This window comes from Neoarius graeffei, chromosome 1, assembly GCF_027579695.1.
Source record: "Neoarius graeffei isolate fNeoGra1 chromosome 1, fNeoGra1.pri, whole genome shotgun sequence".
Taxonomy (NCBI): domain Eukaryota; kingdom Metazoa; phylum Chordata; class Actinopteri; order Siluriformes; family Ariidae; genus Neoarius; species Neoarius graeffei.
Window position 1 is genome coordinate 31725 of NC_083569.1, and position 25224 is coordinate 56948.

Sequence of the window (25224 nt, forward strand, 5' to 3'; positions counted from 1 at the left end):
ATACACTACAAGCTGTGTAATCCTACACACACACATGCTACACATACTCTACACACACCACACACACTACAAACACACTCTACACAGTACACACACACACTGTGTCTGGTTGGAGTCTCATCGCATCGCTCCTGTGGAGGACGGCCCCATGTGGACAGTTGAAAGTCACACCTGGAGGACGCTCTGGACTCTTACAGTAATGCTTTTATGGCTGAGGACTACAGTTGACTTGCTAACTTTAGGACTGCAGTTGTCATGAACAGTTTTGCACTCAAGTTTCCATCAATGAAGAGTTTATAACATCAACGAAACTGACTTCATGTTAAAACTGTTAATATTATAGTCAGGCTGTCTGTTGTCGCCCAAATGAGGATGGGTTCCCTTTTGAGTCTGGTTCCTCTCGAGGTTTCTTCCTCATGGCGTCTGAGGGAGTTTTTCCTTGCCACCGTCGCCACAGGCTTCATCATTGGGGATAGATTAGGGATAAAATTAGCTCATGTTTTAAGTCATTAAAATTCTGTAAAGCTGCTCTGTGACAATGTTTACTGTTAAAAGCGCTGTACAAATAAACTTGATACTCTACAGTACACATGCTACACATACTCTATATAATATACACACACACTACCTGTGAGGGCTGTGTGATGTCCTGAGTCTCTGAGATGTTGTGGATCACCCGTATTAGGATTAATGCCTCACTACAAACTACTGCATACTTTTTATTTTAGCTAAAAACTCATTTGCATAATCACTTTTTATCTGTAATATTTTTGTCTAGAATTTACTTGGCATTTGGCCATTTTGCTTTCTCTACATCATATAACCACACCCATTACATTCAAAATAAAACGGACACAGAGAGTAAAGAGCCTCCACTGCTCCAGGGACAAAACATCCATTATCTGTAGCCGCTTTATCCTGTTCTACAGGGTCGCAGGCGAGCTGGATCCTATCCCAGCTGACTACGGGTGAAAGGCGGGGTTCACCCTGGACAAGTCGCCAGGTCATCACAGGGCTGACACATAGACACAGACAACCATTCACACTCACATTCACACCTACGCTCAATTTAGAGTCACCAGTTAACCTAACCTGCATGTCTTTGGACTGTGGGGGAAACCGGAGCACCCGGAGGAAACCCACGCGGACACGGGGAGAACATGCAAACTCCACACAGAAAGGCCCTCGCCGGCCACGGGGCTCGAACCTGAACCTTCTTGCTGTGAGGCGACAGTGCTAACCGCTACACCACCGTGCTGCCTGGGACAAAACATGTGGAGCACAAAATGGAAAAAAAAAATCAAATGCATAAATCTAAATATTAACTGTAAATGTTAAAAAATAAATATTGCATTGTAAATGTCTCTTTCATGTGCTAGTTGTCCTTGTCCACTCTGAGTGTGTCTTTGGGAAAGTCCACAGGTGATTTGTTTTGGGTTCGGGACGCTCACTGTGCAGAACTGTTAGCGCCAAGCTAATACTGGAATGTGTGTTTATAATTTTGCTGTAACACAGCTACGTGAAAGATGGATGCTGTCACAGTCATGTTACGGTTACGACAAGGTTCGAGGACTGAGTTAGATTTTAGTGACATTTAGGGTAAAAAATCAATTTGTGATATATGGACTGAAAATATATCAGTATAGGGTCAAATTTTCTCAGGAATCTGAAAATGACATTTATCCAAAATCTTTAATAGTCGGTTGGGTCGATTGACTTCATCATTCAATGGTCATGACAATACTTGAAAAATTGGTAAAAACGGATGTGAAATTTTGTCGTTAAAAAACCTTGATCTCATTTCAGAAAAGATTTTAGACCAAAATAATGTAAACTGGTTGTAGTCCATATAAATGGGTATAATTGATTAAAATTTGGTAACTCTACATTCAAAATTGAATGAATGCAAGTTTTTTTTTTTTTTTACAACAGTGTGTATTTTTCTCACGAACTGAAAATTGATAGGGGTAGGGTTAGTAAAAGTACTAATTTTACTTATCTGGTGTTAGAATTAACGTATGTATTGGACACTGTCTTATTCCCAACAAAATTACAAAGAGATTGATGTATAATACCTGCAGGTTTATCATTATATAAACTCAACAGGAAGAATGAAAAGCCAAATCCTTACCCACAAGCTCAAAATTCCTAAAAATTTTGTCACATGACGTTCGTTGATGAAACTGGCTGGTATGACATCATTACTTGCTGCAGCCACTGAAACTGATACTTATTTAAAAGAACACAACATAAACTCTTATTCTAAGGTTAATAGATAGCAAGTTTATCACTATTTTGCAAACTGCAACAGGATTAATGTGGATGTTCAAAATATTTTGTCACCAAAAATAGGTCATTTTCGCCTGCTTTTTAGTAAAAATCATGCAAAAAGTCAAGTAAGGGCTGATCATACAGCTTTTTAGGTGTTATATTCTGAAACTACAGCATTTTTTCTATAAGGAAAACACAAAACATTGCATATTTATTCAACAATATTTTTTTTCACACGATGTCACAAAAATCTAACTCAAAGTTTCAACCTTGTCTTGTACAGAATGACGTCTGTTTTTGTGTTGACGCAGTGATGAGCACAAAGTACTGAGTTATAATGCTATAGCAACATTAGCTAAGCTAACCAGGTACCTAAATACAGCACTACACTAACGTTACTGTTGTTGCAGTAGCTTTGATGTTATTTAGCTAGCAAGATTGCTAACAATAAGTAAATTATCATGATGATGTCAAATGATCAGGTGTTCTATTGGCTGATCAAATGTACCTTATGCTCCGCCCTCATTGATGCGACACTTGTTAAAGGACAAAAACTAAACGGCTTGGTGTAAACAGCTGTAACAGAAGGTCATCACTGAGTGAACTCGGTTTAATCTCATTTCAGGTTTTAGTGGAAAACGGAACAAAAGAAGGACATCAGATCCTCATGGAGGCTAAAGACGTCTTACTGAAGGTCCTTCTCTACTTTACTCTTCTAAACATATTTGATGTAAATATACACGGTTTAAATGAAAATAATGTGAACAAATGCAATAAAACACTTTAATTCTGTCTTTAAACTGAACTGTGAAATGATGCATTTGTCCCATTTGCCTCATAATCATTGCATGATGCAAAGTCATTAGTGTGTGTGCACGTGTGTGTTCAGAGAGAAGACAAACAGAGTCGTGGTGTTCAGAGGCCCGTGGTGTTTGCTCCTGTACGTCTGTCACATTCTCACACACACACACACACACACACACACACACACACACACACACACACACACTTCCTGTTTCTGTAACTGCCATGTTTAATACATTTAATGTGACTTAACTGTGTGTGCGCCTGTAGTGCACTCATCAGCAGCCATGTCCTAAATTGCTGAAGGAGCCAATCACACCCTGCAACTTCCTACAGCCCTACTACCCACTTCCTGTGTCTGGGGTGAGTGTTCTCTTAATTATTATTATTATTACAACCCCAATTCCAAAAAAGTTGGGACAAAGTACAAATTGTAAATAAAAACGGAATGCAATAATTTACAAATCTCAAAAACTGATATTGTATTCACAATAGAACATAGACAACATATCAAATGTCGAAAGTGAGACATTTTGAAATTTCATGCCAAATATTGGCTCATTTGAAATTTCATGACAGCAACACATCTCAAAAAAGTTGGGACAGGGGCAATAAGAGGCTGGAAAAGTTAAAGGGACAAAAAAGGAACAGCTGGAGGACCAAATTGCAACTCATTAGGTCAATTGGCAATAGGTCATTAACATGACTGGGTATAAAAAGAGCATCTTGGAGTGGCAGCGGCTCTCAGAAGTAAAGATGGGAAGAGGATCACCAATCCCCCTAATTCTGCACCGACAAATAGTGGAGCAATATCAGAAAGGAGTTCGACAGTGTAAAATTGCAAAGAGTTTGAACATATCATCATCTACAGTGCACAATATCATCAAAAGATTCAGAGAATCTGGAAGAATCTCTGTGCGTAAGGGTCAAGGCCGGAAAACCATACTGGGTGCCCGTGATCTTCGGGCCCTTAGACGGCACTGCATCACATACAGGCATGCTTCTGTATTGGAAATCACAAAATGGGCTCAGGAATATTTCCAGAGAACATTATCTGTGAACACAATTCACCGTGCCATCCGCCGTCGCCAGCTAAAACTCTATAGTTCAAAGAAGAAGCCGTATCTAAACATGATCCAGAAGCGCAGACGTCTTCTCTGGGCCAAGGCTCATTTAAAATGGACTGTGGCAAAGTGGAAAACTGTTCTGTGGTCAGACGAATCAAAATTTGAAGTTCTTTATGGAAATCAGGGACGCCGTGTCATTCGGACTAAAGAGGAGAAGGACGACCCGAGTTGTTATCGGCGCTCAGTTCAGAAGCCTGCATCTCTGATGGTATGGGGTTGCATTAGTGCGTGTGGCATGGGCAGCTTACACATCTGGAAAGACCCCATCAATGCTGAAAGGTATATCCAGGTTCTAGAGCAACATATGCTCCCATCCAGACGACGTCTCTTTCAGGGAAGACCTTGCATTTTCCAACATGACAATGCCAAACCACATACTGCATCAATTACAGCATCATGGCTGCGTAGAAGAAGGGTCCGGGTACTGAACTGGCCAGCCTGCAGTCCAGATCTTTCACCCACAGAAAACATTTGGCGCATCATAAAACGGAAGATACGACAAAAAAGACCTAAGACAGTTGAGCAACTAGAATCCTACATTAGACAAGAATGGGTTAACATTCCTATCCCTAAACTTGAGCAACTTGTCTCCTCAGTCCCCAGACGTTTACAGACTGTTGTAAAGAGAAAAGGGGATGTCTCACAGTGGGAAACATGGCCTTGTCCCAACTTTTTTGAGATGTGTTGTTGTCATGAAATTTAAAATCACCTAATTTTTCTCTTTAAATGATACATTTTCTCAGTTTAAACATTTGATATGTCATCTATGTTCTATTCTGAATAAAATATGGAATTTTGAAACTTCCACATCATTGCATTCCGTTTTTATTTACAATTTGTACTTTGTCCCAACTTTTTTGGAATCGGGGTTGTATTATTAATAATAATTATGGTGTTTGTGTGTGTGTGTGTGTTCAGAACAGTGATCCTGTGCAGGAGAAGTTCAGTTTCCTGGTTGTGTCTCGATCAGAGGCGCAGGATTCCGCAGGGTTGCAGTGGAGCAGAATCGTTTCTCCCGTCCACAGACGGCCGAGACAGGTGCAGTGTCGGATCTGCTGCTCGAACGGGGAACTCGAACAGCTCACCATTACTGCACGGCATCACGGGAGGTAAGGAACAGAGCGTGTGTTACACCCTCGGGTTCTAATCACAGTACACACACACACCTGGTGTTTTATGTTAATTAGCTCCGTAAATAACATGTGTTTACAGAGACGCGTACCGCTGTGCTCGGAGCAGCGACTGGGGCGACCGACTGCCGATCATCCACACAGAGGAACACACACACGAGTGAACGAAAGAAACACACTGACTCTAAACGGTTCTGCTGGTTCCTGATGGCCTGCAGTGGTACTGAGTGAAGGCTCCAGTGCTGTTCAACAGGAACCAGTAAATCCCTAACGGAGAAGATTCCGCCATTCCGTGATGGAAACAGATTTTCACACTGCATCGTAATTTGCTGAAGTACATCAAGTCGACATTCATGACTTACCCAGAATGCTTTGCTGCACTAAACATGGTGGATGAATGTTTATAAACGTTAACAATAAAACCCTTAATATTTCAGAAATTTAATGTGGTTTAGATTTTCACTTCTTGACCCTGCTAGCTAGTTAGCATGCTAGTGTAGGAGGCGGCCAGCTGTTTAGTTAAAATGTTTCTGCAAAAACAGTAGAAACTCAATATTTCAAAAATAGAACAAATTTATTAGGACTTTTGTACAGCTGATGGGAATTTTCATTTGCTTTACTAATGAGTTTGTAAATAAACCATACCAAATCTGTACGATGTCTGGGTAAACCACCAGCGAGTCATCATGCTAGATAGTTATGCTGCTAGTTAGATATAATGCGGGCTACTTAGCAACCTAATCTCATTCCAACCAAGTACAACATGTACGACAGCTGAATTTGCTCTGTTAGCCAGTTAGCAATTCAGACAGCACAAAAACGTTCAGCCAAAACCGTCTTCTGATCATTAGCGTGAGAGAATCTGTCGCAGTGCCGAGGTTAAATCCGGATACTGGAACTGAAATCCCGACTCCAGAGTTCTCTTCGGGACGACTCTCTGGCCCTGCGTCAGGATCACGGCTCTCTCCTGGCCCAGAGTGGCTCTCAGGAAGAATTCGGGAACAGGAAGTAGCGTGGGGCGTTTCAGGACTCGACCCAGCTCCCGCGTGAACTCACGGTTGGTGTTCAGAGCCGGTGCGACTCCATTAAACACCTCCGGCTGAGAGGAAGCGGGAGTACGGGACGGATCGAGGGAGTGAGCGATTATCCCGGCTAAATCTGAGACGTGAATCCAAGGAAAGGGCTGATTTCCTGAACCCAACGTTCCTCCTAAACCGAGCCAGAATGGGATGAGCATCTGCTTTATCGCACCACCGCCTCGCCCCAGAACCACGCCTGAGAGAAAATACCAAATCAAAATACAGAACACGGAATATAAAGATGGAGAGAGAAATGTGTTCTGGGTCACTGTCACCTGATCTGATGACGACTTGTTTGGTGGTTTTACTGGTGTTTTCAGGAAGTCGTCCCGCTTCCTCCCACTCCTTCACCAGCTGAGACCAAAGGTCAAAGGTCGTCCACTGGCTGTCCTCAGTGTACGGAGTCTCTACATTGGCTCTGTAACATGCTGGAAATCACACAGAGACCGATACCTAAACGCACAGCATCGTGAAGACCAAAGAGAGTTTAAAAAAAAAAAAAAGTCTGGGAGAAAGATTTTTCAAGAACTTATCAAAGCATTTCCCCAAGAAAAACTGGAAAGCGTAGTGGCCCCCTGAGCGCAGCGAGCTGCAAAGAGCACGGTGTGTAAGTGAGGAGGGTCGGGGGGCACGCTGCCCCCGAACATTGTGAAATGTAAGGGTTCTCATGGCTTCTGGTGACATCTAGAGCTGATTTTTTTTTTTGCCAGTTCAACATGTTGGGAAAATGCTGTATTTTACTTAGAATTCTACTGAATTCCCACCCGAAAAAAACAAAGTCAATACGACACCCACTGGCATCTCACGAGCAGTGTCCTGCTCCAACGCAGACTGCAGCTTATTTCACATCAATCAAAGCGAATGGTGATGCAACATGGCACGAGTCGTTCAAAATACTGATCATTACATTTTGACAATAGTGCAAATGACTAACCCTAACCCTAATATCTAATATTCAAGACTGAAGTGAACAATAAACAACGATAAAATGAAAGGAAAAAAAAACATCAGATGACCTGGCACTTGGCAAAATGTGGTCAGCAACATGCAGCGAACTGGCCGTCACGGTCTCACAGCTGCGGTCTGCCCTGTCGCCGAGTGGATTTCCACAGTTTTCTTTGTGAAAAACTCCGTAATTAAGTTCAGTATTGGTATTCAGTTACCAATGAATATTAATTGCACATCACTCGTCCAATTAATGTAGGATATCACACACACACAGCCAATCAGCACGGAGTCCCTTTCTCTGACATCAGCCGTGACCTTGGGTTTGAATGGACTGTCCTGATTACCTGCTCAAAGGCCACAAACACGTGCATGTTGATTCTACAGTGGTGCTTGAAAGTTTGTGAACCCTTTAGAATTTTCTACATTTCTGCATAAATATGACCTAAAACATCATCAGATTTTCACACAAGTCCTAAAAGTAGATAAAGAGAACCCAGTTAAACAAATGAGACAAAAATATTATACTTGGTCATTTATTTATTGAGGAAAATGATCCAATATTACATATCTGTGAGTGGCAAAAGTATGTGAACCTCTAGGATTAGCAGTTGAAATTAGAGTCAGGTGTTTTCAATCAATGGGACGACAATCAGGTGTGAGTGGGCACCCTGTTTTATTTAAAGAACAGGGATCTATCAAAGTCTGATCTTCACAACATGTTTGTGGAAGTGTATCATGGCACGAACAAAGGAGATTTCTGAGGACCTCAGAAAAAGCGTTGTTGATGCTCATCAGGCTGGAAAAGGTTACAAAACCATCTCTAAAGAGTTTGGACTCCACCAATTCACAGTCAGACAGATTGTGTACAAATGGAGGAAATTCAACACCATTGTTACCCTCCCCAGGAGTGGTCGCCCAACAAAGATCACTCCAAGAGCAAGGCGTGTAATAGTCATCGAGGTCACAAAGGACCCCAGGGTAACTTCTAAGCAACTGAAGGCCTCTCTCACATTGGCTAATGTTAATGTTCATGAGTCCACCATCAGGAGAACACTGAACAACAATGGTGTGCATGGCAGGGTTGCAAGGAGAAAGCCACTGCTCTCCAAAAAGAACATTACTGCTCGTCTGCTGTTTGCTAAAGATCACAGGGGCAAGCCAGAAGGCTATTGGAAAAATGTTTTGTGGATGGATGAGACCAAAATAGAACTTTTTGGTTTAAATGAGAAGCGTTATGTTTGGAGAAAGGAAAACACTGCATTCCAGCATAAGAACCTTATCCCATCTGTGAAACATGGTGGTGGTAGTATCATGGTTTGGGCCTGTTTTGCTGCATCTGGGCCAGGACGGCTTGCCATCATTGATGGAACAATGAATTCTGAATTATACCAGCGAATTCTAAAGGAAAATATCAGGACATCTGTCCATGAATTGAATCTCAAGAGAAGGTGGGTCATGCAGCAAGACAACGACCCTAAGCACACAAGTCGTTCTACCAAAGAATGGTTAAAGAAGAATAAAGTTAATGTTTTGGAATGGCCAAGTCAAAGTCCTGACCTTAATCCAACGGAAATGTTGTGGAAGGACCTGAAGTGAGCAGTTCATGTGAGGAAACCCACCAACATCCCAGAGTTGAAGCTGTTCTGTACGGAGGAACGGGCTAAAATTCCTCCAAGCCGGTGTGCAGGACTGATCAACAGTTACCGCAAACGTTTAGTTGCAGTTATTGCTGCACAAGGGGGTCACACCAGATACTGAAAGCAAAGGCTCACATACTTTTGCCACTCACAGATATGTAATATTGGATCATTTTCCTCAATAAATAAATGACCAAGTATAATATGTTTGTCTCATTTGTTTAACTGGGTTCTCTTTATCTACTTTTAGGACTTGTGTGAAAATCTGATGATGTTTTAGGTCATATTTATGCAGAAATATAGAAAATTCTAAAGGGTTCACAAACTTTCAAGCACCACTGTAGGTTTATACTGAAGACAGGGATGGTGCTGGGATTTTTCGTTCTGGGTCCCGGGACTCACATGACTGGCCAAATTGGGGTCCCTGGCATTTTTTTTAACCCTATATACTTGAATATAGAGGACTTTCAATGAGACAGATTTTTCTTTTTCACACAGCGTCCGCCATACTGCTGGGCAAACACAAACAACCGCGACGGTTAATAATGAAAATCGAGACGACTGCAGGCAGTAAAATCTCTCTGAAACTATTAAAACATTTATTTTATCCCTGCAGATCACATTACATTCAAAAGCTGAAACATGCAGCATCACAGATCCATATAATTTACCCACAAATATATTTATTTATTATTTATTCTGCACACTGCCTGTGCTCGCACTCTGTGTGTGTGTGTGTGTGTGTGTTCACTGCTTCAGCTGGGTTAAGTGCAGAGGAGGAATTTCACTGTGCTTGAGTTTACATTAGACAAAAATTAAAAAAAATTAAGGCTTCTTGTTCTTAATTTACCCACAAATGTTTTTATTCCATTTGAAACGTGTTCAGCAAACCAGCTACCGGATTTGGGACACTACAACATCCTGAATACACCGGAGATGCTAAAGGCTTAGGAAAGTCCAGATGCCTACTGATATTCCAAGGCAGGTTTCATGCCGGAATGTTATGGGAAATTCCTGATAAACAAAAACACCTTATAATGACAGAGAAGCTCAAACATGGACTTCTAACAGTAAAAAACAAGCCAGGGCCGAGATCCAGCATATTTTATGGTGGTTAGCCGAGTCTACGTTACCAGTGTAAAACAAACCTGCTGCTAGTCGAGCCAAGCATTAGGTCTAATAAAATATATCGCGTCCAAAGCCCAGATCCAGAAATCCACAGTTGCCATGATGTCACATAAAAGTGACCATGATGCTGTGACCTTTTCGTTCTGTTCACTTTTGCCTTGTTTATTAAAACAACAGAATCTAACAGATTTGCCAAGACAAAAAAAATTCAAGTAGGATCCCTGCATCCCGGGACACATTAAAATTCTGAACATGCTTTTTATTGGGGGGAATTTTTATGTGTAAAAATGCAGAATTTGTGTTAATGCAACCCTGGTCGGCCTAAATTCTAAGTGTCGCGGCGACAGTTTAATGGGTAGTGGCATGTGACTAAGCGTATCGGTCAATAAATTAAGCGTAGCGGGGCCGATACACTATGACGCTTTAGGAGAAACCCTGTATCATGGTTTGGTCCTAAAAAAAACCTCCCAGACTCTGAACATTGTGCAGAGGGACACGAAATCTGTTCTATAAACATATAAAGAATGTGACAGAACAGTGACTCTGCCTCAGGGAGCGCATCCACAGGGAGGGGTGAAGGGGGGGATAGTCAGAGACATGACCAGGGGACCGAGGAGAACTACGAATACGATGGTGCTACCACTGTGCTTCTCAAGGGGTTCTGTTCTCATCAGACCACAGAACCTTCTCCACGTGTTTAGTGAATCTGCACCCCGAGTTTCAGACGAGTCGCTGCTCTCCCACAATCCCAGCTGAGAGGAGTCTCACAGTCAGGGGGTCAATACTTATACAACTCACACAAACAGCTGAGGATCAGAATAATATTACAGTCAGAGAGAGAGAGAGACACAAACACACACCACTGGCGGCTCGTTAATAGGGGCGATTTGGGCGACGCACTCCCAAACAGGGAGGGAGATTTTTTTTTTTTTTTAATCTACTCCTACTACCACGGCAACAGTAATGTCATTGTCCAATCAGGTTAAGGTCGCGCCTGGTGTAGCCACGCCCTTTTGGGGCGATTTCTGTCAGGTTCAGATTTGCCCCCAAATCTCCCATTGACACTAATGGTACGTACGTTTTTTTCGAAAATCCTGCTCCCAATGCATTTTCTATTAGGTTTTATGTGCTCGCACAAGCAGCGTGCTTACGTCATACGCCTGTTGCGCCGTGCAAGTGTTGCCAGATTGGGCGGTTTTAAGTGCATTTTGAACATAATTTTGGGCTGGAAAACGCAACTTGCGCGGGAAATGTGTGAACATTCTATGAAGATGGCGGCGAGTGTTGAGTGCAACAATACGATAGCGTCTCTGAAAGAAGTTCCCTTTAGTCGTCGTACCAATGAGGAGAAAACGGCAATCAAACAGCTCGGACCTCCTAGACCGAATTTAAACATCAAGCAAGTGTCTATGAAGGGGGAGAAGACCTACTCAAGAGGTTTTAACAAGAACTGGTACCACCGGAAATCTTGGCTAGCTGGCTGTGATGTAGTCAATGCTCTTTTTTGCTACCCTTGCGTTCTCTTCCACCCTGGAAGTAGCACAGCAGACGGTACAGTGATATCTGATATTTGAATTTACTAGGCAAAAGTTGTTTTTGTGTGTGTGTGTGTGTGTGTTTTACCAATGGCAGTTTAACATTGCCATGTTTTTGTTTTACCAATGGCAGTTTAACATTGCCATGCTTGGAATATTTCAGTAGCCTCAAGTTCTCTCTGACTTGGTGTAAATTAAGCATATTTTCAGTTTTTATATATTGTACAGTATGTGTTCATTGGAGCCAGCAGCACCTTTTTTCCAACTTGTTAAGCCAAGTTGCACTGACTACAAAACCTTGTGTAACCTTGTATGTATATAGCTAAATAACTAAAGCCTTTCGTGTTCATCGGCATGCTCGTAATACTTTAAATTTCCTCTTAAGGCATGGCTTTCTGGAGGAATTCTTGGGAAAAAAAACTGCAGAATTTATTTAGAATTATTTGTTGTTAAAATGGTGCAATTCCATATTAAAAAACCCACATAATTAAGCTGCACATGTTTGATGGTTATGCTTTTCTTCATCTTTTTCAAAACTTAAATAAACACTTGTTTTGGATTTATATCCTGCCACTTTAATTGCATTCTTTAGAATTGAAGAAATTAGAATATGTTTATAATTAAGAATGTGTCTACTTATTATAGAATACTGGAATAATATGAGAAAATAAATGAGTAATGTAATATTAATTGATTGTGATGCCAAATGTTTTGCTTTGAAGGCTTCACAATGAATCTTCCTTAGTTTTAGCCTGGCAAGCCAGACTAAATGTGAATATTTGCCACTCGTAGGCAAAAATATTTTTGGCCGCTAGGCGGGTGGGTCTAGTTTACTAGGCGACCTTAGTTTGCCACCTTTAACTTGTTCAGTGTTGCCATCTAGTGGAGAGAAGAGATATTGTCTATATTGATATCTGAATTTACCAGGCAAAAACAAGTTCGGCCAATTGATTTGCTACCTAGGTCAATTTACTTCAGTCCTGTGGACATTTACGGTCCGTGTAGACATAACGGGGGAAAATTGCCCCCCCTGAAAAAAAATTCAGGAGCCGCCACTGACACACACACACACACAGAGCGAGACAGACAGAGAGAGAGAGACCGAGACATACAGACCAATTCCAGTGACGAGGACCCAGGAGTGAGGAGGTGTTGTGGAGGAGGTGATGGAGCGAGTTAAACTCCTGGTGGTGTTCAGGCGGCTGTTAAACACCTGGGCTCTGTACGTCTCACTCCACCTGCACAATCACACGCTGCAGTTCATCTCAAACATTTATTTATAAAACAATAAAATCATCTTTCAGAAAATCATCTCATCCGTTTAATAATCTCCCTCACGGTGAGATCCTCCAGACGTTTCAGCTGATTGTCTGCATTTACAGGAAATTTAGGTGAAACTATGTATTTAATATTATTATTATTATTATTATTATTATCTCTGTTGTTCCGCACTGTGATTCTGTGTGTGTGTGTGTTCTGACCATCTCAGTGGGTTTAAGATGTTTTCTCCAGCAAGGTTGACTACAGCATCACACACAGGAAGACCAGCGGACTCCAAATCAGTCTGAAAACCAACACAGGGAGTGAAAGTTTAAAGTGTTTCAACTTCCCCAAGTACAAAACCAAGTGTTCATGTTTATAACTGAAAGAAAGTGTATACCCTGGTGAAAAACCTCACCGGATCTTTAAGGATCCATGAAGATTGTCAAAGACCTGCCAAAGATCCTTAAAGATAAAGATCTTTATAAGATTCCTTTAAGAATCTTAGAAAGATCCTCACATGCAAAATCATTTGTAAAGATAATCAAGGATTTGACAAAGATCTTTTAAGGATCCTACAGAGACCCTCATAATGATCCCCACAAAGATCTTTGCAAGGATCCTTTAAGATCCTCAAGGATTCAACAAGGATCTTTCAAAGGATCTTAAAGCTCTTAACTGGAATCCTCAAAGATTTAATCAGGATCTTGTAAGGATTCTTGTCAAGGTCTCTGAGATCTTTGTGAAGATCCTTTGAGATCTTTGATGATCTAAAAAGGATCTTTCAATTTTTTTAATGATCCTAATTCAACAGGATTGTTAAGGATGGAAATAGATCGAAACTTACATAATTATGATTCATAAGAATTGGATAAGGATATATCACGGAATCCTGAATAGCCAACATCTTAAAAGGACCTTTGAAAGGATCTTTCATGATTTTCAAGGTTTCAAAAATCTTGAAAGGATCTTAAGGATTTCATTAAGTTCTTTTCAGGATATTTTCAAGATCTTCACAAGACCTTTGCAAGCATCTCAAGATCATGAAAGCAGTGGAAATCAAGTCTATGGTATATGAATCTTACAAAATACAGTGGAACCTCTCTGACGTGAACATCTGGATGCAGTAATGCTTTTCATAGCTGGAGCTGTTTGCTTTTGGGGAACATGTTCTCATGAGTGATGGCCTAAAAGTGCAAAGTTGGCCTCTCACAGGAACTAGCAAAGAACAAGATGTGTATCAATAGAAAACAAACTCTGAAATATCCCTGGTCGAAACCTTTCAAGGATCCATAAAGTTCTTTGTGAGGGTCTTTGAAGATCCTGTTGAGGATCTCAACAAAGATTCTCAGACGCTCTTCAAGGATCTACAAAGTTCTTCTCAAGGATCATAAATATTCTTGACAAGATCTACAAGAATCTTTAAAAACAAAAACCACATTCAATTCCAAACAAAACAGTTCTTTATTGATGTGATCATAACATATCATGAACACACGGTTATGCTGAACATTCAGGAAAAAGCAAACAGATGGCAACATAACATCCTCATCAATCTGTTTGCTTTTTCCTGAATGTTCAGCATAACCGTGTGTTCATGATATGTTATGATCACATCAATAAAGAACTGTTTTGTTTGGAATTGAATGTGGTTTTTGTTTTTAAAGATTCTTGTAGATCTTGTCAAGAATATTTATGATCCTTGAAGACCTTGAGAAGAACTTTGTAGATCCTTGAAGAGCGTCTGAGAATCTTTGTTGAGATCCTCAACAGGATCCTCAAAGACCCTCACAAAGAACTTTATGGATCCTTGAAAGGTTTCCACCAGGGTAGCTCGATAGAGTTTTTCCCTCTCTGTTTGCACGCACACATGTCTGGCAAAAAAAAATTACACACTAATATTTCATTGCTCTGACTTTACCTTATATTCCAGTGCACATTCACCGTAGCATTGTTAGGAGACAACTTTATACACCGTCACAACATTAATTTCAGTTCAGAGCTGCATTAAATGTTTGAGCTCGTGTCTCGACTACAGGAGACTGGAACCTCTCTGTAAAATCTTCTCCAGCATCCCAAAGACTCTCAGTGGGGGTTAAGGTCGGGACTCTGTGAAGGTTAATTCCTGTGCAGATGATTCCTCGTGCTCCCTGAACCACTCTCTCACTCTCTGAGCCCTAATTTTATTCCATCAGGGAATTAAACCCCACTGACGTGAACCTGCTCATTCAGGTTGTCAGCTGCCTTCATTTTATTGCCCTGTAACGTTGCTGAGTCTCGACCTGACCACCTGAACCAACCCCAGATCATCACACTGCCTCCAGAGGCTTCTACAGTGGACACTATGCATGATGGTTCGGTGGCAAAAAGAGCTACTGCTGCATCACCACCTCAACCTGATCGCTTGCATGACTTCATCAACAGCCTGCACCAGGATGGCAGTTGCTCTTTCACAATCCAGCAAGCGCTGGATGAAATCAAAGTCCTCAGATCTGACTGCTCCTGTGGCCCGGATAACATACCATGCAAGATCATTAAACCCGTCGCTGATCACATGGCCTCTCCTCTTACTCATGTTATCAACACGTATTGCATTAGATAATTTCCCAAAGCCATGGAAAATCGCACGGATCAGCCCCATTCCCAAAGTAGGAGACCCCACAGAGGAAAGCGACTTTCTCCCATTTCCATCCTGCCTGTGCTGTCCAAGAAGCTTGTTCTGTGCCAGATGACTAACTTTCTCACAGACAACACAGTTCTAGGGCCTAATATCAGTGCGTACCGCAAGCGTCACACAACAACAGCAGCAATGTTGGCGATACGAGATGACATTCTCACAAGGCCTTCAACACCGTGGCTTACGAGACTGTTCTCTGTAAACTTCGTAGGTTCGGCTTTTCTAAACAAGCACTGAAGTGGATTCTCGGTTATCTTTGAGTGCCGACAATACGTTCAAATCGACGATTGGAGATCAGAGGAGCTTGCAGTTACATTTGGCGTCCCTCAAGGATCCATTCTCAGGCCTGTCCTTTGTAATCTTTGTCAATGACCTCTCCTCCAGGCTCCCCGGGACAGTGACGTGTCATCAATATGCTGACGACACCACCTTCTATTCACACTGTCAGCCATCTTCCCTAAATCAATGTTATGAAGAGATGCAGAAAGCAACTGACAAGCTAAGCGACTGGTCTTCAGACTCAAATCGTGTTAAACGCAGAAAAAACCCAAATGCATGCTTTTTTTTTCTACGCAGCAGATGTCGCGAGTACATGGACTAGATGACTTCGACAATAAACTTTTTTCCAATGGTAGAGAGCTTGAACGACTACAGCAAATGAAGCTCCTAGGAACACGTTCACCAGCACCTTTTATGGACAGATCATGTCAACAAGGTAACTGCATCGTGCTACGCTACCCTTTCAAGGCTACGCAAGCTGAAGAATATCGCCTCTTTCTTGGTGAGGAAACAACTTGTGGAATGCCTTATCCTTAGTAAACTCAATTACAACGATGATGTGTACCACCCTACTCCTACCGATTTGATTAAGAGACTACAGCGAGTGCAGCTAGCGACTGCTGGATTTGTTCTTCGGCGTTATGCCAACGTCAGGGACATAATCCAGTTAAAATGGTTTCCTACTGAAGACTGAAGGGACTATCGTCTAATGTGCCTCACAAATCTTTGGACTGGCCATCCTATCTTCCACCCCAACGCTGCACCATCGACCAAGTACTAGGATCATCAGATGCTCTACGCTTAACTGTTCCCAAGGCCGAAGGAACTTTCCAGCATTCCTGTGCCAAAGTTTTTAATGCCTTACCAAGTGAAACAAGAAGCACTGTTGAGAGGGGACCTTTCCTCAGGAAAACCAAGGCGTACTTTCTCAACGCTTCCTCAAATAGGCAGTAACGCTTTTATTAAATTCTGCAGGGGTTTTTTTCTTTATCTTCTACAATAGGTTTTATTACCCATTATATTTTTATATAGTACTTTATGCAGTGTTTATATAGTTATATAGATTAGATTTTCTGGATGAAGAGCCAAAATTGTATTTGGAAAGCTGTAAATAAACCATTATTATTATTATTATTATGGGGCGGAGCTTCATGAGCTTCCCTTCCTACCCTGACACGCCCATCAGTCAGAAACAGGGTCAGTCTGGACTCGTCAGACCACGACCTTTCTCCTTCACTCCAGGGTCCAGTCGTTATGCTCCCGAGCAAACTGAAGCCTTTTCTCCTGATTAGTCTCACTAACGAGTGGGTTTCTTACAGACACGCAGAGGTTTAGTCCCACTCCTGTGAGTTCTCATCCCACTGTGAGGGGAAATGATCTTAATTTCACTATTAAACACAGACAGTAGAGCTCACGCCTTTTCATGACTCGACTTCACCGAGTGTGTAAGTGAAACACATTAATCACTGCAGTAATGATCCAGTCAAAGGCTCTTCGCTGCTTAAATCTGAACACTGACGTTTTGGCCAGGCAGTGTGTGTCAATAAATGGTAAAGAAAAAGTGTGAATAAATGTTAAATCTGACCCAAGTGATCCGGCCCGGACCAGGCTGTCGTGATATAATGGTGACTTCATGACCTTTGACCTTTAGGAGTTTAGTGAGTTCACGGCCAACAAACCCTGACCCTCCACCTGAGAGAAAACACACAAAAACAGGAAGAAAGTGTTTATTAACATGGGGTGGTGGTGATGCTAACGCTGTTCTCACCACACCACATGGTGACCCCTGTTTCCCAGGATCGGAGGTCACTGAAGGGGAACAGGGAGGGCTCGCTGGCCGAAGGGGGACCGAGGGAGGGCGTTTTCTCCACTGCGTCAAAGATAAAGCGAGTGAACTCCCTGATCGCTGCGTAAAATATCTGGACAGTTCATTAGCCAGTCAGAGTGAAGCGATCTGTCCGCCATATTACCCCCACACATCGGATCGGGCCGCTCACATTGTGTGGCCCAGGAAGCCACACAAAACTGAACGTTATTCACCGAATTGTTGAGAGAAAAAAAAACCCAACACAAACTGGACCTGTTATTATTAGGGGGTTTGTGTTTTAATCATAATGAACAGTATTCAATATATTTTATCATCATGGATACATTCAGGAAGATTACTGCAGATTTTATTATTATTTATTCGACCAAATAGAAAATACATTGATAATATATGCATAACAGAAGAAGAAGAAGAAAAAAAAGTGTACAACATGACAGAACAGTTCTGGTTTCCACAGAGACGGCGTGTGGGTCAGAGCCCACAGCAGGAGAGTGATGGGAGTGGTAAGATGGCGGCCAGCAGTGAGCGAGTGGCCCGGATGTGACGAGAGCAGTACGGAAGCCGAGAGCAGCCAAACTTTTATGCCGTTTCCACATAATAGTGAGAAAATGATGGCGGGATAAAGCTGGTTTTATTCTGATAATGGGTTAATTATTTATTAAATTATTAATAATGGTGTTTCTCTTAATACGTATTCATTTTGTTTTATGTAGTTATTTGCGGAATTTATTGACAGACTGTGATGCGCCCGGATGTCCGGAACTGCACGCGCGCCACGCCAGCACCGAGAGGGGCGTGTCATCCTGAAGCCCAGCCAGCACTGGGACTGGAAACTGCATTAATATTCCCAGAATTCCCAGTCACGGGGAATATTCCTGCCCTTCACAGCGCTCCGACTGATCATCAATTAATAAATAACGAGGCTACAACGAACAAATATTACAGAATCAAATTCTGAAGAATAAACGGTAATTAATGAATAATTAGTTATCAATTGGGTCAGATTTTGACCCGCCCAATATGGCGGACACGGTGACGCAGGCGGTCGAACTGAGCGGAAGTAAAATTAAGCGCCAAAGCGAGCTCGGATACAAGAGGCGGTAAAATATGAGCCAATCCTGGTCCAGGAGGCGGGGCAATACGAGCCAGTCCTCGCGCGGGAGGCGGGTCTGTCGCAATGCGGGTAGGAGAAGTAAAGCGGGTGTGAGGGAATAAAAACCCTGCGGCGAGTTCATAAGCGCTTCCGGGACTGAAACACAGCAGCGCAGTGTCGGCTTTAAGGACCTCACCACGGGGTTCACACGCCAATATGCCGTTCGGTGTGTTTATGAACTAAATCATGCAGATTAACTCACCGATTAAAATTCTCATGTCTGCTCCGAGAGAAGAGAACAGGGTCCGGGTTCTGGTTCGGGGTCGGTCCGGGTTCGAGTCTCTCAGCCGCCGAGCTGCAACCAAAACACACCGCGCAGGGCAGCTGGAGGCTTTACCACGTGACTCATCGCGTGACTTTAAACTGCGGCAGCCATCTTGGTCGGGTCAAAACATTCAGCAAAAATACGAAGAATGCACAAGGGGCAAATAAAGATGGCTGCAGTCTGCGGTCCTGTAGTGCTTCATGAAGCCAGCAGATTAAAGTGCTGATGACACGAACATGACTCTATGCAATTTCTTAAATAAACTATACAACATGGCAAACATGTTAGATTTCTGTTATAAAGAAGCTGTTGTTACGCGAATATCCAACTTTTAATTGCACAGCGCAAGAAAACCGGGTCCGTGGCTCGCGGCCATGTTGTGACGTCAGCGGGAGAACACGCTGCGGTTCACTGGCTGTTCTACTCTGGTTCTACTCAATGGAAATGGCGCATGAAAACGCCGGTGAACTCTCTAGTGCTAGCTCTTCCTCTTCTGGGAGTCTAGAATTGTGTTGATCTCTTCCGAATAGAATCTATGATAGCCTACCCTCTTTACCCTTTGCCTCTCGTTGCTAGGCGGCAGTTACACGAACGCCGCAAGCTTTCACAAGCAAATACATGACTGATATCACGCCGACTTTATGATTACATTTATGATTATCATGTAGAATCTACAGCTCTGCGTACCTTTATCTTATGTCGTTTCACAACACGTGTTCTGACAGGAGGACTGTCTTTGGATCCGGCGTAGCTACTAGTAGACCCCCTCCGGAATACTGGCAGTGTTGCCAGATTGGGAGGTTTCCCACCCAGTTGGGCGGTTTCAAGTGCATTTTGGTGGGTTTTGAACAGATTTTGGGCTGGAAAACTTCAGCAGTATCTGGCAACACATACTGCTGACGTTTTCCAGCCCAAAATAGTAGTAACACACGTTTGTGCTGAACTGAACACCCAAGAGATTCCTTTAAGCTGGGAAGGGTGTCAAAACAATCCAAATCGAAGTGTTCAGAGCACAGGACGGATGTTGGTGAGGGCTCCCACTTGTCACGAGTGCGCCTGACTTGCTTCACCCACTTCGCATGCAGCTCGGGATCTCTGGGAAACTTGAATAAACTTACCCCATCCTTGTGGGTTTTGGAGCAAAAGCCGGCAACACAACGCGAAGGCATAATAACTATATATATATATATATATATATATATATTGTATAACTCTAAATTGAGCGTAGGTGTGAATGTGAGTGTGAATGGTTGTCTGTGTCTATGTGTCAGCCCTGTGATGACCTGGCGACTTGTCCAGGGTGAACCCCGCCTTTCGCCCGTAGTCAGCTGGGATAGGATCCAGCTCGCCTGTGACCCTGTAGAACAGGATAAAGCAGCTAGAGATAATGAGATGAGATATATTGTATAATAATGTCTAATAAAAATACTAATAATGACAAACTGAACACCTGTCGCATCAACAACAAACTGGTAAGTTAGGAGGAAGATTCTTTCGCTGACGTCATATAGCTCCTCCTCCTCTTTCGTCTCCTGGGTGCTGCAGCCCCGTCAAATTTGCCCAAATAGCCGCGTTTTTTATTATAACTTGTAAAATAGGCGCCTTCGTGAATTAATATATGGATCATCGGGAATTACTTTTTATGTTATAAAACATCACCAAAGATGTCAAAAACGTGTCATCAGCAGATTAAAGGTGTAGAGGCTCACCCCCACTGGCACCTTAGTTGTAATTTGCTACGGCAACAACACGCCCACTGAGCTGTTAGCGAGCAAGCTGGGCATGTTGTGCTAATTCGCATTAATGACAGCAGCAGCTGGCCGAGTGGTGACTGGGTCCATACCAAACACCATCATAAAACCAGTACCTCCCGCCGTCTGGTCAGACTCTCACGGTCCCCAGAGAGCCAGCGCCCCACTGTAACCCCAGCAAAGTAATGGGCGACAGGCCGAGGGCTGTAGAGGCCTTTTCACCAACGTCACAGATTTTTGGTTTTCACACAGCGTCCACCATACTGCCGGCCTACAGGAACGGCCGCAACATTTAATGATGAAAATCGAGATGACTGCAGTCAGTACAATCTCTCTGAAACTACAACCCCGATTCCAAAAAAGTTGGGACAAAGTACAAATTGTAAATAAAAACGGAATGCAATGATGTGGAAGTTTCAAAATTCCATATTTTATTCAGAATAGAACATAGATGACACATCAAATGTTTAAACTGAGAAAATGTATCATTTAAAGAGAAAACTTAGGTGATTTTAAATTTCATGACAACACATCTCAAAAAAGTTGGGACAAGGCCATGTTTCCCACTGTGAGACATCCCCTTTTCTCTTTACAACAGTCTGTAAACGTCTGGGGACTGAGGAGACAAGTTGCTCAAGTTTAGGGATAGGAATGTTAACCCATTCTTGTCTAATGTAGGATTCTAGTTGCTCAACTGTCTTAGGTCTTTTTTGTCGTATCTTCCGTTTTATGATGCGCCAAATGTTTTCTATGGGTGAAAGATCTGGACTGCAGGCTGGCCAGTTCAGTACCCGGACCCTTCTTCTACGCAGCCATGATGCTGTAATTGATGCAGTATGTGGTTTGGCATTGTCATGTTGGAAAATGCAAGGTCTTCCCTGAAAGAGACGTCGTCTGGATGGGAGCATATGTTGCTCTAGAACCTGGATATACCTTTCAGCATTGATGGTGTCTTTCCAGATGTGTAAGCTGCCCATGCCACACGCACTAATGCAACCCCATACCATCAGAGATGCAGGCTTCTGAACTGAGCGCTGATAACAACTCGGGTCGTCCTTCTCCTCTTTAGTCCGAATGACACGGCGTCCCTGATTTCCATAAAGAACTTCACATTTTGATTCGTCTGACCACAGAACAGTTTTCCACTTTGCCACAGTCCATTTTAAATGAGCCTTGGCCCAGAGAAGACGTCTGCGCTTCTGGATCGTGTTTAGATACGGCTTCTTCTTTGAGCTATAGAGTTTTAGCTGGCGACGGCGGATGGCACGGTGAATTGTGTTCACAGATAATGTTCTCTGGAAATATTCCTGAGCCCATTTTGTGATTTCCAATACAGAAGCATGCCTGTATGTGATGCAGTGCCGTCTAAGGGCCCGAAGATCATGGGCACCCAGTATGGTTTTCCGGCCTTGACCCTTACGCACAGAGATTCTTCCAGATTCTCTGAATCTTTTGATGATATTATGCACTGTAGATGATGATATGTTCAAACTCTTTGCAATTTTACACTGTGGAACTCCTTTCTGATATTGCTCCACTATTTGTCGGCGCAGAATTAGGGGGATTGGTGATCCTCTTCCCATCTTTACTTCTGAGAGCCGCTGCCACTCCAAGACGCTCTTTTTATACCCAGTCATGTTAATGACCTATTGCCAATTGACCTAATGAGTTGCAATTTGGTCCTCCAGCTGTTCCTTTTTTGTCCCTTTAACTTTTCCAGCCTCTTATTGCCCCGTCCCAACTTTTTTGAGATGTGTTGCTGTCCTGAAATTTCAAATGAGCCAATATTTGGCATGAAATTTCAAAATGTCTCACTTTCGACATTTGATATGTTGTCTATGTTCTATTGTGAATACAATATCAGTTTTTGAGATTTGTAAATTATTGCATTCCGTTTTTATTTACAATTTGTACTTTGTCCCAACTTTTTTGGAATCGGGGTTGTATTATAATTTTATTTTATACCAGTAGATCACGTTACATCAAAAAGCTGAAACATGCATCATCGCAGATACATATAATTTACCCACAAATGTATTTATTCCGCTTGAAAAGCGGACGCTGAACCAGCTACCGGATTTGGGACACTACGACATCCTGAACTATTTAGTATTTGGGACTTCTAAATACACCGGAGATGCTAAAGGCCAGATGCCTACCGATATTCCAAGGCAGGTTTCATGCCGGAATGTTATGGGAAATTCCCGATAAACAAAAACACCTTATTATGACAAAGGGAAGCTCAAACAGGCTTATAGCCACGTCTGTTATTCCATCCAAAAGCACTACAGGTCTCTGGCATTGCTCTTTTAGATGTAACTTCTACAGGTTTATCTGTGGATGTTTACTGAATTGGGCTTACAATCACTCGCGTACACTTGTGCCAGTCGATATCAAACACAAAGCTCACCAGGCAACATGGCCGCATAAACAAATCCACAGTTGCGATGAGGTCATGTGAAAGGCCTCTATAGAAACGGAGATCAGCACCACCCAATGCGCCTTAAGGGCTGGGTTAGTCCTGGGACGGGAGACTGCCTGGGAAGACCCAGTCCTGGCCCGGGAGGGACTTTGATTAACAACAGGACTTTATTTCGATGTTAGCTTTTTCAAAGCAAGCTAACACATGCTCTGCAGATATAGCAAACTGTTTTAATGATAAAATGCTTTATTTCACTCTCAGTAATGCAGACAGTGAGATGTTCACTTCAGCAGCAGAGGTTTCGGGTTAACTGACTGATTTCAGCCAGTAGGAAAGTGTCTCTGAAGACAATCACAAAGAGACAAGTCAACATTTATTCAGTCTTAAATAAACACAAGGACATTTACACTGTGTTCATGGGGCGTCTCAGCGTTCGACCCTAAACCTCGGTCTGAGCTGCACACGCCAAAAATCACGTCTCATCTCAGACACTTTAAAAAGTATACATTCATTAAAAAAACAAAAAAACAAAATTCTACTGAAATTCTCTACAAAACCACTGAGTGAATGGAGCCAGAACAGGAACCAGTTTGGACTCGGTACAGAAAAGAAGAAAAGAATAAAAAAATAGATTGATAAATGTGAGGAATAGCAATTACTGTAATAAATAGAATTTTGTTCTGTAGAAATATAATTTTAGTTTTGTGTGTATGGCATTTATTCGTGTTGTAATATAGTGAAAATCATCATTTTGGATTTGGATGATTATCACACCAGGAATTGGTCATATTATTTCATATATATATATATACACACACACAGTGGTGCTTGAAAGTTTGTGACCCCTTTAGAATTTTCTATATTTCTGCATAAATATGACCTAAAACATCATCAGATTTTCACACAAGTCCTAAAAGTAGATAAAGAGAACCCAGTTAAACAAATGAGACAAAAATATTATACTCGGTCATTTATTTATTGAGGAAAATGATCCAATATTACATATCTGTGAGTGGCAAAAGTATGTGACCCTTTGCTTTCAGTATCTGGTGTGACCCCCTTGTGCAGCAATAACTGCAACTAAACGTTTGCGGTAACTGTTGATCAGTCCTGCACACCGGCTTGGAGGAATTTTAGCCCGTTCCTCCGTACAGAACAGCTTCAACTCTGGGATGTTGGTGGGTTTCCTCACATGAACTGCTCGCTTCAGGTCCTTCCACAACATTTCCATTGGATTAAGGTCAGGACTTTGACTTGGCCATTCCAGAACATTCACTTTATTCTTCTTTAACCATTCTTTGGTAGAACGACTTGTGTGCTTCGGGTCGTTGTCTTGCTGCATGACCCACCTTCTCTTGAGATTCAGTTCATGGACAGATGTCCTGACATTTTCCTTTAGAATTCACTGGTATAATTCAGAATTCATTGTTCCATCAATGATGGCAAGCCGTCCTGGCCCAGATGCAGCAAAACAGGCCCAAACCATGATACTACCACCACCATGTTTCACAGATGGGATAAGGTTCTTATGCTGGAATGCAGTGTTTTCCTTTCTCCAAACATAACGCTTCTCATTTAAACCAAAAAGTTATATTTTGGTCTCATCCGTCCACAAAACATTTTTCCAATAGCCTTCTGGCTTGTCCATGTGATCTTTAGCAAACTGCAGACGAGCAGCAATGTTCTTTTTGGAGAGCAGTGGCTTTCTTCTTGCAACCCTGCCATGCACACTATTGTTATTCATTGTTCGTCTGATAGAGGTCTCATGAACTTTAACATTAGCCAATGTGCGAGAGGCCTTCAGTTGCTTAGAAGTTACCCTGGGGTCCTTTGTGACCTCGCCAACTATTACACGCCTTGCTCTTGGAGTGATCTTTGTTGGTGGACCACTCCTGGGGAGGGTAACAATGGTCTTGAATTTCCTCCATTT

The 25224-nt window shown here is 42.3% G+C and overlaps 2 protein-coding genes across 2 annotated transcripts in view; one reads left to right on the forward strand and one right to left on the reverse strand.

The window, feature by feature from the left end:
• Positions 1–5772, forward strand: part of mettl17 (methyltransferase like 17) — a 28817-nt gene extending 23045 nt beyond the window's left edge. The window contains exons 10-14 of the mRNA XM_060926989.1: positions 2897–2965; positions 3161–3211; positions 3346–3438; positions 5121–5311; positions 5415–5772. Coding sequence (XP_060782972.1) covers positions 2897–2965; positions 3161–3211; positions 3346–3438; positions 5121–5311; positions 5415–5496 — 486 coding nt within the window. The 3' untranslated portion in view covers positions 5497–5772. The remainder of the gene's footprint in view (positions 1–2896; positions 2966–3160; positions 3212–3345; positions 3439–5120; positions 5312–5414) is intronic.
• Positions 5773–5887: 115 nt separating this feature from the next.
• Positions 5888–19194, reverse strand: sdr39u1 (short chain dehydrogenase/reductase family 39U, member 1). The gene is made up of 6 exons (XM_060927000.1): positions 19059–19194; positions 17461–17567; positions 13141–13223; positions 12776–12897; positions 6687–6839; positions 5888–6607 (listed from the first exon to the last, which is right to left on the reverse strand). Exons 1-6 carry the CDS (start codon positions 19072–19074, stop codon positions 6180–6182), a joined length of 909 nt encoding a protein of 302 aa, XP_060782983.1. The 5' UTR covers positions 19075–19194; the 3' UTR covers positions 5888–6179.
• Positions 19195–25224: the final 6030 nt, after the last annotated feature.